This window comes from Solea senegalensis, linkage group LG21 (assembly GCF_019176455.1).
Source record: "Solea senegalensis isolate Sse05_10M linkage group LG21, IFAPA_SoseM_1, whole genome shotgun sequence".
NCBI classification, from domain to species: Eukaryota; Metazoa; Chordata; class Actinopteri; order Pleuronectiformes; family Soleidae; genus Solea; species Solea senegalensis.
Genome location: NC_058040.1, coordinates 2316108 through 2330838, shown reverse-complemented (window position 1 = coordinate 2330838; position 14731 = coordinate 2316108). Strand labels below are relative to the sequence as shown.

Genomic DNA, 14731 nt, shown 5'->3' with positions numbered 1-14731 from the left:
TGGTTTTCTGAGCGATTTTGGGCTTACTATACTATGACTTTTTTGACTGATTTTGGACGACATGCAATAATATGACTTTTTTGACAGATTTTGGACGACATACTATACTATGACTTTTTTGACCAAATTGGACGACATACTATACTATGACTTTTTTGATTGTCACACTAGTGTCACCTTTGACCAGCCTGCCAATGAATCTGGATGTCACATTTATTATTATTATTATTATTATATATAATAATAATAATTACAGAAAGACAACAAATAAAAACATTTTAAAATAATAATTTGAGAACACATAATAATAAACAATTATTTAATAAAAAACAATAAACAATTTAAATGAAACAATTAAAATACAGAATGAAAGAGAAGACAAAACAATAACAATAAAATCAGATAAATTATGAGGAGTAAGCCAGTCTGAACAGGTGTGTTTTGAGATGTGACTTGAAGGTTGACAGTGTTGTTAAAGTCCGGATGTCCTGAGGGAGTGTATTCCATAGCCGAGGGGCAGAGCAGCTAAAAGATCTCAGTCCCATTGTGGATAAGTGGGCAGAAGCGGTGGAGAGGAGCAAAGCAGAGGAGGTCCTAATTGTACAGGAAGTTGTGTATGTTTGAAGGAGTTAAGCGAGGTATGAAGGTGCAAGGTTATGGAGAGCCTTGAATGTGAGAGGCAGAATCTTATATACAATGTGGAGATGGACCGGAAGCCAGTGAAGCTGTTTGAGGACAGGAGGGATGTGCTGTGTGGATGGGGTTCTGGAAATGACCCATGCAGCCGAATTTTGGACCAGTTGGAGTTTATTGAGGGATTTCTGTGGTAGACCATGTGGAAGAGCATTATAGCAATCAAGGCAGATTTACCTTTACTGGAGTGAATGCCAGTTGTGTATAACTCCCAGAAAAATGCCAGATGTTAGCTGGTCTTAGTGGATTTCAGTGGAAACGAGGATTGACCTTGTCAGATGAACAAATTAATTTGCGTTAGTCTTTTGCATAATATGTGCATTTGTGCTCTTCATCATAATTGGTCAGATTAAAACTGCATTAATTCCAACGACTCAATTTGTGCAAGGTTGCTCACAAAGTTCAACCCAAGAGACCAACCTGATTTCAAAAAAGGCCTTTAGGACCATTATTGTGAAAAGCACACAATAATAAAGCCTGATGAGTCTGACTCAGTTGTGTGTGAACAGATGTTGCTGTGTTATAAAAATCCTAAACGGCTTTGCACTGAAAAGATTAGCAATGTTAACAAAACCAAAGACTCTCAAGGGTGACACTATGTTCATTAAAGGTTATCAATCTTTATTGTTCGCTTTTTTGTGTAAATAAATGATATCTGTATATTTATCTTAAATTTCCCTTTGAGAGACAAGCAAACTAAAAAATCAAATTGTGATTATGTTTTATCCATAATAATCAACCCTTAAGGTCTTCTGCTGCAGGATAAGAGTGCAGTGCGTGTGACTGTAAATGGGTGTGTGTTTGTGTGCAGGGACTCTGTGGATGTGCATTGTGCTGAACCCCCACTGTAAACCCGAGCAGAAAGGTTTCTGGCTTCGACAGCTACGCAGGTGGAACAGTGTGGACGTCTGCCCCTTGGAGGATGGTAACCATGGCAGCGAGCTGACCAATCTGACCAATGTTCTGCCCCAGGGCCCTCCCGGCAACCTAGGTGAGTTGGTACCTGAAGCACAAGCCATGCCTTTCTTTTGCTTGGTTTTCATTCTCCCAAATTTCTCTCCCGGAGTCCCACATCACCTCTTTTCTCATGTGAGGCTCTCTCTCTTTATGTCTCCTGCTCTTCTTCTGTTCCTGCCGGTGTATTAACCCCATTGTCTTCTTTCTTCGCCCTCCCCCTCTCTTTTAATCAAGTCTACTTCTATCAATCTCGTGCCTGCGAGTCGTATTACCTTTGCAGCGCAGCCTCGTAACAATTTCTCTGGCCTGTTTTGCAGGCCTGTGCTTCCACTGTCAAAGAAAAGAAAAAGACAGACACACCAGCATTTCTATAAGCTGATAATGATGTTTGAAATGAGAAGATTGGCATTAACACTACTACTAATGATTAAAATGTATCTGGACCAAGAGTTTGCATGTCCTCACCGTGTGTTGACCACTTGTTATTCATGTCTTTCAGACCCACTAACTCGGCCTCACCGGACCGTCTTCACACGGGCGATTGAGGCCTGTGACCTGCACTGGCAGGACCCCCACCTGCAACACATCATCACAGAGGACCACTACGCCAACTACTGTTACCATGACAACCTGGACAGCTCCCTCTTTGACGCCCGAGGGTGGCCTCTGTGGCACGGTGAGAGAGCAGGGACACCCCGAGGATAGAGGATAGAGGAGAGACGGGTCAAATCAATGAAAACATCTTGAAATCTCCTTTCTCTTTCATCCCGCAGAGCATGTCCCCACTGCCTGCGCCCGAGTAGATGCCCTGAGATCACACGGTTACCCCAAGGAGGCGCTCAGGCTGGCCATCACCATAGTCAACACACTGAGGAGGCAACAGCAGAAACAGCTGGAGTTCTTCCGCACTCATAAAAAAGGTCGGTCTATCTTCCTTCAAGGTTTTTTAAGTTTTTAGGCGAATGATGCTTCATGCTGTTCATCCCTCTGAGGCAAATTCTGAAGAGTATGACACAGTGAGACATACATTATATATACAAAGTTAAATTAAAAAATCATGCAACCATATCATGCACAGAAACATTTCATATCGGACTGTAAAGTTTCACATATGGTTTCATATTTAGCCTGCAGTAAAATCATAATTTAGCCTCAGGCACGTTTGTCTTGCCATAAAAATGTTCCAATTTACTGATGGAGCTGATGTTAAACATTTAACTGCAGCTGTTTACTTAGTTTTAGAGAGCAACATAAAACACCACTGTGTGTACTGCGAGTAGTTCATGAATCTGTGTATGTGTGTGTGTGTTTCTGCAGAACTGCTCCACAAAGGCGTCACATCAGTGACCAACCTGGAGGGCTGGGTGGGCCACCCTCTGGACCCCATCGGCACCCTGTTCAGCACTCTGATGGAGACGGGGCACGGCAGGGAGGACGGAGCCTCAGTGCTTCTGGACTTCTCAGGTACACACAGAGACACTCCTGTACTCACATACTTTATGTTTATTTATCAGGGCAGTGTATTGACAAGAACCGTGTGATACGATTCATATCCTGATACAGGGGATGAAAATATTTGCATATGCATGAACAATATGCAGTTTTCTTTGTGTAGTGAGAGGAGTGAAAGGAGTCAAATGCTGCCAGCAACACAAAACCACTGTCAGAAAACCACTGTTAACAATATATTATATACATATATATACACACATACTGTATCTAGTAGTTGTTGTACTTAGTTAAAGGTAGTACAATTATAAATGAAAGCCCTGACTTCGATATTAAACCATTGAAAACAAATCATTTTACATGACAAAATGTCTTTTATTTCTTTTCACCGTCACACTGTCTTTGAATAATCACACATTTAGGCAAACTATTTCATGAAATAACCTTTAATCACAAAACAACTGTTTATGGAAACGGTATAAACCTCTTACTTATCTACTGATTCCACTAGAATCGTATTTTCTTCCGCAATACAAAGCCCAGATAAATGTTATTTTATTGCCCTCGGCCAATAAACCTCTACAAGGTGAATATTAACCAGTAGCAAAGAGCAGCTGATTTATTGATTTATAGATTTATTTATTGTAGTTTCAGTAGACTTGCAGACATGGAAACTGTCAACTGGCCCTTTTAAATGTACTAAATAATAATAAAAATAATAATTAAATAACAGCAAGAGTTCTGTACCTATGAATTGAAGCTGAGGAAGTGCATTACTTGAATTAAAGTCCCCCATTTCTGTTGTTTGCAGATACAGTACACAAAACGCGCGCACACACACACACATTTACAGTGCAGTGATTGTGTCTTCCTGTCACAACTGCCGGCCCTCAGGCAGCAATCAGCAGTGATGACACAGACACAGCTCTGATTGGCCCGCAGTCATCCTCTTACAACTGCTCATGAATAAGGAATGTGGCAGGAGAAAAAAAACACAACACCCCAATTAAAATGCATTAATTATGCAGCGAGCTCGGCCCAGAACCCAGAGAAAAAGCTCCACGCTTTGTCTCTCCTGGTGGAGTGACAAGGAACATGGTGATGCATGGAAAAAAGTTGTTAGCTTTCAATTAAGACTCTGATATTTATCTGTGTGTGTGTGTGTGTGTGTGTAATTCATTAGGGATCGTTAACCCTTCTGGGATGAACTCTGAGGTCTGCCAAGACATCATTAAGCCAATAAAACACACGTTACAATCCCCAGGAGAACACCTTCTGTAGGAATAGGAACAGCAGTGCAACCAAATAGATCAATAGATCTATCAGCGCTCGCTCCACAGCCTGAAGGGAACATTTTCCCCCCTGAGTCATCTTCCTCACAGAGGGTTCAAATCTTAATCCAATCCTGACTCACGTTATACAATCTGAATCTTTTGAAGTTGTTTGTTTGGTGGGAAAACGAAGACAACAATATGCTTTCAAACCTAAACAGTCCCTCTCCTCTCTGCCTCACCCCCCAGGCTCACCGTGTGCAGGGAGGACGACGGAGCCGCCCGTTTTCCTGGCGCACCGCTTCCTGGAAGAAGGCGAGTCGTTTGTGTCGCTGGCCGTGGAGACGGCTCTGATCGGTCTGGGGCAGCAGAGGGTGATGCCCGACGGCCTTTACGCCCAGGAGAAAGTGTGTCGCAACGAAGAGCAGCTGTTGGCCAAGCTCCAAGAAGTCGATTTAGGCGACTCGTTGGTGAAAGTCTTCCAGAAGCAAGCTGTTTTCCTGCTAGAGGGTGAGCAAGACTCAAGCATCACAAAACGCCGTGGGTTGTAGATCATGTCGATTGATTTGCTGCCTGTCCTTTGTCCTCTATGAAGTGACATTAACATATTTGACGTTTGCAAAAGAACAAACCTGAAGATATCATGATTGACTCTGGGAAATGTAGAGGAAGCATTTATTTCAAGGCTGCAGCTGACAATTATTTCCGTTACTCATAAATCTGCTGGTTATTCTCTCAATTAATTAGCTTGTTTAACTGAAAAATGTCTTCCTTAATATGCCACAGCCTGAGGGAGTTGTCTGAATGCGTTGTGGGGTTTTTTCTGGTTCAATTCTGTATCTATCCTAGCAGAATTACTATTAATCCGTCACTTAAAATAGTTCCCTAAAAATGTACTATTACCTGAGTGCAGCACTCGCCTGTTTTAACCGTACAGTGCAATTCAGCAGTGGACAAATGGACGGACTGCAGTGTCTCTCAGTCCTCTGCTTTTTAAACATTTGACAATTAAAATCATTTAGCATATTGAACTGCACTGGTGGCAACGGGGCTTTTAAAAATGGGTAGTAACTAGTAACTCCAGTAACTTGTGTTGGTGTAAGTGAGGAAGTTACAAAAAGAAAGTGTCCTAAAAGCTATAGATCACAAACCAGTCTCATTTACAGGACATATTTATACTGATATCGTTTAAAATGATGGCAAACACAATTTTCGCAAATTGTGTTTGGATGATATTTGATCTCAAACTCTTAATTATAAGCAAAATTATTCCCGTACAAGTGCTAAATGTGAAATAGCATTAACCTTGTCCTTCAAAACGTTTAGAAAACGGTGCCATTTAAATTGATTCCTCTGTGTAAGAAAGCGTGTGCGTGCGTTCACGTCACCTGTATTAAACTCCTCACTCACACAGATCTTTGTGTTTTCCTGCAGCTGGTCCTTACAGTGGTCTGGGAGAATTACTCTACAGAGAGAGCGTTCCCATGCACACCTTTGCCAAGTATCTCTTCACCTCACTGCTACCTCATGACGCCGAGCTGGCGTACAAAATTGCACTGAGGGCCATGAGGTAAGTGTGGACAGACTTGAAACACATGGTTTTTACTTGAATTATGTTCGTGTTGATGGCTGTCTACTAATGGAGGACCCACCACTGTTGGCTGAAATGAAATGAGACAGTCGTCAGGTCTACGGGGGACGTTTCATATTGCATTACAACCCTCACCTAGCAACAGAGCTGCAGCATATAACGTAACAACTACATACCTTTAGTTAAAGCTTGCTGCTTATAATTAAAAATTTATTATTTTTGACATTGTGTCGTTTTTGAGAGGTTTGGCCAGAGAGGAATCATCCATTGTGCCCTGTGTTGGCCACAAATAAAGAAGCTCTTGAAATAGGAGTCATGGTGCTGTAATGCAATCAGCCCCCTAAATTAGCAAGGAAGTCATTTCCAGCTGATGTCCCGATCAGCTGTTTTGGCCCCTCAGATCAGATCCAGATCCTATCTTTTTTACTTTTCAGCATCTGCTGATACCCAGTCCCAGTCTGATGTGACTCTTGTATTTGCCTATAACAGAGTGCACTGCTGCTGTGAGGCTGCAGGTGACGCTGGTAGAGAAAGAGGGAGAGAGATAGAGAGCACAGCGACAAGTCGAAAATGATGAAATTATCACATATATACGCGTGTGTCGAACAGGTGGTTTGATACCACAGCATTTACGTTTGTATTCTGCAAAATGGACAGGAAAAGGACAGGTTAAGGTTAGGGTCAGGGTTAGGATTAGACCAGTAGTAATTATGGTTATGGTTAGAGTACCTCTCCAGGAAATAAGTCTGTAAATCAATGCAATGTCCTCTGAAGTCATGGAAAGCCGTGTGTGTGCGAAAAATGCACCTGCCTTTTTTTTTACACAGCAGCAGATTCAATACAGCCATTTTGTTTTTCAATGTAAACACATCAGTGGCGCTCCTCTGACTGTCAGTCATCATTTCATTGTGCCCCGTGTTAATAAATGAATGGATGAAAATGTGTGTGTGAAGTGGAGGGAGGTAGAGTGAATAAATATGAGCTGGCTGATTGGTCTGCTCTCCAGCTCCTGAAAAAGTGTGTGATGACACAGACATGGAGGGATGGAGGCAGATTTAGGAGCTGTCTGGTGCCACGGTTTAATGACAAAACCTTCTTTTTGCTGGATTATTCACTAAATAATTAAATACTACTGAAAACGAGTTTTAAAAGACATGTGAATTATAAATACATACCCCCTTGGATTTATATATATATACATATATGTGTGTGTATATATGTGTATATATGTATATATATACAATTTAGGTATCACGGCAGCTATAACTGTGTGTGTGTGAAGGAAAAAGTAACTGAGCTGTTATTTTTAAACCAATCCGTGGGATTACGTCTCTGTTCTGTGTTCTGTGTTCACAGATTGCCAGTCCTGGAGTCCACAGCCTCCTCTGGTGACTTGTCCCGGCCCCACCATATAGTGTCGGTGGTTCCCAACCGCTACCCTCGCTGGTTCACGCTCAGCCACATAGAGACCCAACAATGTGAACTGGCCTCTACCATGCTCACTGCTGCTAAAGGTACAATGTTATTTCTTCTTCTTTTAGCTTTGTATTACTAGAATAGTGTTAGTATTTTTGAAAAAAATGTGCTTCCCAACCTCAGTTTCCCCTAAGTTGAGAAATATCTTCATTCTTTTCTTTGTTACGTGCCCATCAGTGACACTTGGTCCTGTTAGCGTAACAGATGGTGAACATTGTTTACATTCTGGGAATAAGGTTCCGTCCCCCTACAAGTGGGTCTAAAAAGTGTGGAATACCAGGGCCTTAAGTATCTGCCTGTACTAGTATCAGCTGCATACAGTCACTTTACTCCTTAACAACACGTTTGCTCATGTATTTAACAAAAACACATCACTTATACTGTGTAACAGAGATTCTGCTTCCCTAAAGAAGAAGCCTACAGTATGACTGGGTTCATTTGCTCTTTACATTTGCATTTTTGTGATACTCAGCGTTTTTTGAAAGTATTGGATTCTGCATTTTTCTTTTTTCTTTTTTTTTCCAATATCTGATCCAGCAATTTTGACCAGTATTGAACTCATACTGAATATCGTATGAGCTCAAGATACTCACGATACCATGGTAACAGTCCATAATGTTGATGATACAGTGATTCTGTAATATTTACATATCCGTACATTAGGACTAAACACTGAATCATTCCAATCATAATTTGAAACAACACAATTATGGTTTTCATGGTTTCATATTTACTGCCATACAAATGTTATACGTTAATATCTTAAAGTTATCATCCTCAGAGTATAGTAGTTATAGTTGCTCTGTCTTGTTTTGAAACTATAACACAGTAAATATTGAACGACAGCTTAACTTTACAGTACATCATACCATCATTTCATCGTTGGCTGTTTGTCATTCGCGTTTTCCAGGCGACACTCGTAAACTACAAACAGTGTTAGAGTCCATCCAGAAGAACATCCACTCCTCATCACACATCTTCAAACTGGCCCAGGATGCCTTCAAGATCGCCACGCTCATGGACAGTCTGCCCGATATCACTCTGCTCAAAGTCTCCCTGGAGCTGGGCCTTCAGGTAAATAACACACACACACACACACACACCTCACACTTCATACTGTGACAGACCCGACTCAGTGCTAACCGCACGCTTCTTACAGGTGATGAGAATGACCCTGTCCACCTTGAACTGGAGGAGGAGGGAAATGGTGCGATGGCTCGTCACTTGTGCTACAGAAGTTGGTGAGTTTGGTTTTCACCACAAAAAGAAACTGACACTCGCATTGTACAGGTGTCGCTTAAAGGAACACGTCACCGATGTGCATTTAGCTTTGTATTACTAGAATAGGGGCAGTATTTTTGAAACATTTTGCAGTTTCCCCTGAGTTTAGAAAGATCTTTTCTTTGTTACTACCAGCCACTGATTGAAAAAGACATGGGCAAGACGTCGGACACACGCATCAAGCTGTAGATCAGTTTAAAAGACTTAACAATAGTAAAAATGTGGGTTCATCTCCAACTATGACCAGGGAAATGTCTATAATCTCATCATTTAACAGAGGAGTCTGGTGTATTTAGCGACAGCATTTGCTGATTGCGAGCGCGAGCTGCATCACAAACCCTGCCGCTGTATTTCAGTCCAGTGTCTGTGCTCCGGTCATGGAGGAAGTACTGAACAAATACTTTTAATTAACTGGTTCTCATGATTCAGTTACACTGAAAACAACCGCTTTACAAGTCACTTGTCACTAGTTTGTGTGTCGGGTGTAAACAATGACTCTGCCCACATCGAGGAGGTACAATATTGTAATAGAAACACAACCAAACTGTGTGGAGCTGGGACCATGTAGCTGAGACACGGCTGTGTCTCTGTCTTTAAATATCTGTCTTTTACTGGCCCCTCTCACATGGCCTCAGCAGCACTTCATACTGTGTGTCACTGCTTTGGGGAGGGAGGGGATCATTGACCATTAGCAAATATCAGTTACAAAGAACTTGGAAGGATGGATAAAGAGATTTGAGAAAAACCAGGTCTGTCTTCACAAGAGCTTGAAATGTGAAATTTGGAGGCCTCTCAGCGGGAGGGAAGGAATGACTGGCAGAGCAGTAATTATGGAAGATTGTGGTCTCTGGGCTGATTAAGTGGGTCTTATGTTTGGACTTGAACGCTGAAACCCAGTGGCTGATGTTTCCCTCAAGTGGACAGGAAGTGGGGTCTAGAGGGGAAACTCCCCCTCCTTCCATATGATTTCTCGTGAATGTTGGGGAGTGACAAGGCGTCCCTGTTTCTGTGAGCAGGGTTTGAATGGATTCATTGAGAACATGCCAGTTGGTGATGTAGAGGCGGGGCCAGCGCCTATAATGTCACAGCGTTAGGAACAGAAGATCACATTAGAAGTTAAATAGCCAGTGACGTATTATGTTATGAGTGGAATTTTGAATTATGAGAGCAAACGATCAAAGGAAGGGCAGAGTCTGAACAGAGATATACTGTAGTCAATTATTCAATTAAGATACATATTTGGACATCATAGCAAGTCAAGATTCAGGTTAAAATGACTTTAACTAATCAATTTAAACAGTTTCCTGAATCAGCTTGATATTACAGTTTAAATAAATATATTTGTTTAGTTTATTTTAATAAAATATTTTCCATCTTAAAATATAAGCTGTTGAATATTAATTACGAAAAAGCCACTCAATATGTTTTCACCAATAAATTAGGCATGCATCTAATTATTATTTTTATGATCACATAATTTGTCCAGAAAATATTCACATTTAAGAAGCTGGCAAACAGTAATTTAAAAAAAACAAAAACGATAATTGACAACAAAATTACTATTATTATTATTTTTCTGCATATTGGGAAAAAAATGAAAAAAACAGTTTGGTGTTTTGTTTTTTGTTTTTTTTAAAAAGTAGAGGATCTATGATTGAGCCTGGGGGAACACCTTAACTTAATGGACTTGATTTTCTTTCTCTTCAGGAGTGTTTGCACTGGACAGCATCATGCAGAGCTGGTTCACCCTCTTCACACCCACTGAAGCCACCAGTGTCGTGGCCAGCACGGTCATGTCGAACAGCACCATCGTCCGCCTGCATCTGGACTGCCATCAGCAGGAAAAGCTGGCCAACTCAGCCCGCACCTTAGCCCTGCAGTGTGCCATGAAGGACCCCCAAAACTGTGCCCTGTCAGCCCTGACGCTTTGTGAGAAGGACCACATTGCCTTCGAGACGGCCTACCAGATTGTACTGGACGCAGCTGCTACAGGAATGAACTACACGCAGCTGTTTACAATAGCGCGCTACATGGAGCACCGTGGTTATCCTATGAGAGCGTACAAGCTAGCAACGTTAGCCATGACTCACCTGAACCTCAGCTACAACCAAGACACACACCCGGCCATCAACGACGTGCTCTGGGCTTGTGCGCTCAGTCATTCGCTGGGGAAAAACGAACTGGCGGCCGTCATCCCCCTGGTCGTGAAGAGCGTGAAGTGCGCCACCGTTTTGTCGGACATTCTGCGGCGGTGCACGCTAACGACGCCAGGCTTGGTGGCGCTGCACAGTCGCAGGAACTCTGGGAAGCTGATGTCTCTGGACAAGGCCCCGCTCAGGCAGCTACTGGACGCCACTATCGGGGCCTACATCAACACGACGCACTCTCGGCTGACACACATCAGCCCACGCCACTACAGCGAGTTCATCGAGTTCCTCGGCAAAGCCAGGGAGACTTTTCTCATGGCGCAGGACGGACACATCCAGTTCACTCAGTTCATAGACAACCTGAAACAGATATACAAGGGCAAAAAGAAACTCATGATGCTTGTTCGAGAGAGATTTGGCTGAAAGAGCATCGAAAGACCATGTGACCCTTTTTTTTATACTTGAGACTTGTTTTTTGTTTTTTTTATCCTCTCTAACTTGAAGAAAAAAAAATCCACTTAAAACGACATTCACACAAATCTTACTCTAATAACTTGGAACTGCTGGGTCTAATGTGATAATGAGACGTCGGGGTGTAATTAAATGCACATCAAGCTAAGGTTTTAAGAGCAGCGTCGATGAGACTAATCGACTCCAAGCCACGAAAATGGACTGAAAAAAAGCTGAAAATGTTTCTGTATCAGGTCAATATGCTCACCTGTATACATTCAATTATATAACACAAATAGCATTAGCGTCCCAAAGCAATTAGCAACACAAGAATGTGGATCTCACATGTTATGCTAAAATAAAAATATCCCAATATTGACCAAAACTATTGACTACACTCAATGGAAATAAGACCAAACTGATCCACAGAGGTTTGTGACTTGGAGTCTCTTTTCAGTCTAACGCGATAAGAGACAATTTCTAGATAATTACACGTCATTTAACTCCAGCTGCACCATGTGTTAGCACAGTCACATCCTCGGGTTGACTGAAGTGTTTGAATCCCAATTACCTCCTAAAATAAAACAGGCTTGAAATCAAACCCATAAAAGTAAAACACCCGGTATGGATGTGTGTAAAAAAAAAAAAACCAAGAAAAACATTAGATGTGAAGAAGAAGTAGAGAATTCATGGACGTGTGTTTGTGTGTTTCCCTTTACATGTATGAACGTGGGAGTGTAAGAGTTTTACACTGAGTATAAACTGTATTGTTTAATGTCCTTGCACTCCTCTTATGTCCCTCAGTTAACATCCGCAGCCTCAAAGAGAAAAAACAAACGGCTTTAAACCAAATGGAGCGACTCCATCTGAAGTATCAAGTACCTCTTTTTAAGGATCCAGCTTTATCCCCCGGTCCTCACCCCCATCCTCACCCATCTGCTCAGTCGGGTGAAAGGAGAGAGAGAAAAAAACTCATAACCCATGATCAGAGTTCATAAACTGGATCGTTTCTTTTTTTGTTGTTCTGCCAAATTCAGGCCGACTGTTCTGGTTCTTGCAGTGTTGTCTCAAACGTTCAGTATGCTTAGTTTACAGACCATAATGTCACGGCTGTCACAGTGCTTGCTCTAGTGGAAACTGTCAAACATACATTCTCAGGGATTTCTCTTTTTTGAAAAAAAGAAAAAGAAAAAAGAAAAAAAGAGAGAGAATAAAAGCATTTTAATGTCCTGTATATATATGAAAGTATATGTCTGAATATTGAAAAAAAAAATGTATATGTTAACTAATTTATGACAGAATATTCTATGTGAGGCACAATACTTGAAGCTGCAGTACTTTTGGTTTCTTGAAACAAGAAAAAAAAAAACACATATCAGAAGGACTTCAAAAATGTTGGCCTTGCATTGCATCAGGGGCCGGTCGTCCCTGCGGGACACGCAGAGGACACGCTGGATCTGGAGACACGTAATGAACTGCAGAAAATACAGGAGACAGGAAGTGGACATGCAAATATCGTGTGCCCCTGAATAAAGACGCGTATTGAGGAGCGCGGTAGACATCGGGAGAAAGAGAGGACTGTGTTTGCGGGCGGGCAGTGACTGCGACACGCCAGCGGACAGGAAGCTTCTCTCGTGTCTCCCTCTGCACTGATTCAGGTCGCAAAGGGTCACAGAGCTTGTTTCACAGCCAGTGTCCATGCCTCGCCTGCTGACCTCTGAACTCTGAGCACGTCAGAAAGGGCACAGGCTAGACCTGTGTTGTTGTTGGGTTTTTTTTACGAGTCCTGTGTTTTACTGATCATTTCCTGGAAACTGTCTTCATAATTTCCCCCAAAAGATAAGCTGGTATTTAGCCGTAAATTACAACTTTTTCTTTTCCACAAAAGTGCTTCATTTCCATAGACTGTCGGAAAAAAAAAAAGTGGACGTAGCTTCTAGAAGCCTCAAGATTTGCAGTTAGACCAGAACATGACGTCACCTGCAACCAGCTCTCAATCACACTGGTGTCCACTCATATTATAAATGTTATATCGAGGAACGACCTGAAACTTGTCAAACTGGCTAATTTTCCTATAGATTTCCATTTAAATGCTGTTCTTTTTTTGCAACCAATGGTGTGGTCCCCTCAGGGCTGAAAACCAGAAGACTATGTCCACTTTTTAATGTACGGTCTGTGCTTATTTTCTCCTTAATATCCTCCTAAGAAGATTTTGTGGAAACAGGTTCAGGACAAAGAAGACAACTGCCCCAAAGGAAAATGGGCCACTTAAAACTTACATTTTATAAGTAGCTTTGTACAAGAGGGTCTAATGACAACATATAGCAGAAAGGATGATGTGTATTTTCTTTTTTTGTTGTAAGTTTCCACTTTAAAACACAAACGAAAAGGTTCATTCTAATGCTACAGAAACCAAATAGTTTCTATTTTAAAGTCATTACACTCTCATACGATCTTTCTCATAGAAGTATATTCAGTTTCTTCTTTGGTTCACGTCCTGTTGCTAATCCAAACGCTAATCTAGCAATCCACGTGTCTACAACAAGCACAGCAAATATTACTGTGTTTTTTTGTTGTTTTTTTACATATCCAACAATTTTAGGAAACATGACGATGAAAGTTTCCAAGGAGTCGAATGTAAAATACAGAACCCGTGAAATAAAATGTTACACAAAGTTGCTCTGTACTGTAGGTTCTGACTGTTCCACATGTTTTATTTTTGAATTTTATTTTTGAAATCCTCTTCAACTGTGTTATTTTGTTTCTCTAGAATTCCTCACACAAGAACAGCCTTCTTTCTTGCCTTGTCTTAATGCTTTAAAATAACCAAATGGGAGTTCCTGACTACCAAACCTTTTTCATGGGCCAGCCGACGTTTGGTTACAACTTTCGGTTTGTTTTCTTTTCTTTTTTAGCTGAAGTGTCCGTCTGTGCTTTAAAAGCTCATCTGTCTCTCAGTGTCGTCTGTCGGTAGCTCCTCCTCTTGTTTAGAAGCTTAATATACTCCCGTTTATTTATTACGTTAGGTCAATGATTGTACAACCATGTCAACATGCTCATGAAGTTGAAACTAAGATTTGATACACTGATTGATTATTTATGTAACTAAATCACTGTTTTATAAACTTGTTAATGAATCAACATTTTGTTTTGATTAAATTAGTTTTTTGACAGCACAGTGACGACGTCTTTCTTACGAGGTTTTTACTTTCTGACTTTATGAACAGTGTTAACGGCTATCATTTCAAAATGGTGGCTCTGTCGGCCAAATAGTTGATTTTACGGAAGAGTATTCGTGCCACATGTAATGAAAAAAAATAAAACAGCATGAATTCTGAGATTAAAATCAGAATTTATCCGATAAAGACAAAATTTAGAGATTAAAGTCAGAATTCTGACTTTTTTTTTTCAGATTT

The 14731-nt window shown here is 41.2% G+C and overlaps 1 protein-coding gene across 1 annotated transcript; it reads left to right on the top strand.

Annotated features, from left to right (window-relative positions):
- The first annotated feature begins 1367 nt into the window (after positions 1-1367).
- On the top strand, positions 1368-12592 carry zswim6 (zinc finger, SWIM-type containing 6). Its single transcript, XM_044012502.1, has 10 exons — positions 1368-1684; positions 2150-2326; positions 2424-2570; positions 2968-3114; positions 4620-4880; positions 5805-5940; positions 7318-7475; positions 8348-8511; positions 8597-8678; positions 10426-12592. The coding sequence occupies exons 1-10, from the start codon at positions 1483-1485 to the stop codon at positions 11286-11288; spliced, it is 2337 nt and encodes a 778-aa protein (XP_043868437.1). The 5' UTR covers positions 1368-1482; the 3' UTR covers positions 11289-12592.
- The last annotated feature ends 2139 nt before the right edge of the window (positions 12593-14731 follow it).

Coding starts and splice junctions, on each gene's coding strand:
- zswim6 (XM_044012502.1), top strand. CDS start 1,483: ATGGGTGTGTGTTTGTGTGCAGGGACTCTGTGGATGTGCATTGTGCTG. Junction 5,941..7,317: donor ATTGCACTGAGGGCCATGAG/GTAAGTGTGGAC, acceptor CTGTGTTCACAG/ATTGCCAGTCCTGGAGTCCA. Junction 8,512..8,596: donor CCCTGGAGCTGGGCCTTCAG/GTAAATAACACA, acceptor CGCTTCTTACAG/GTGATGAGAATGACCCTGTC.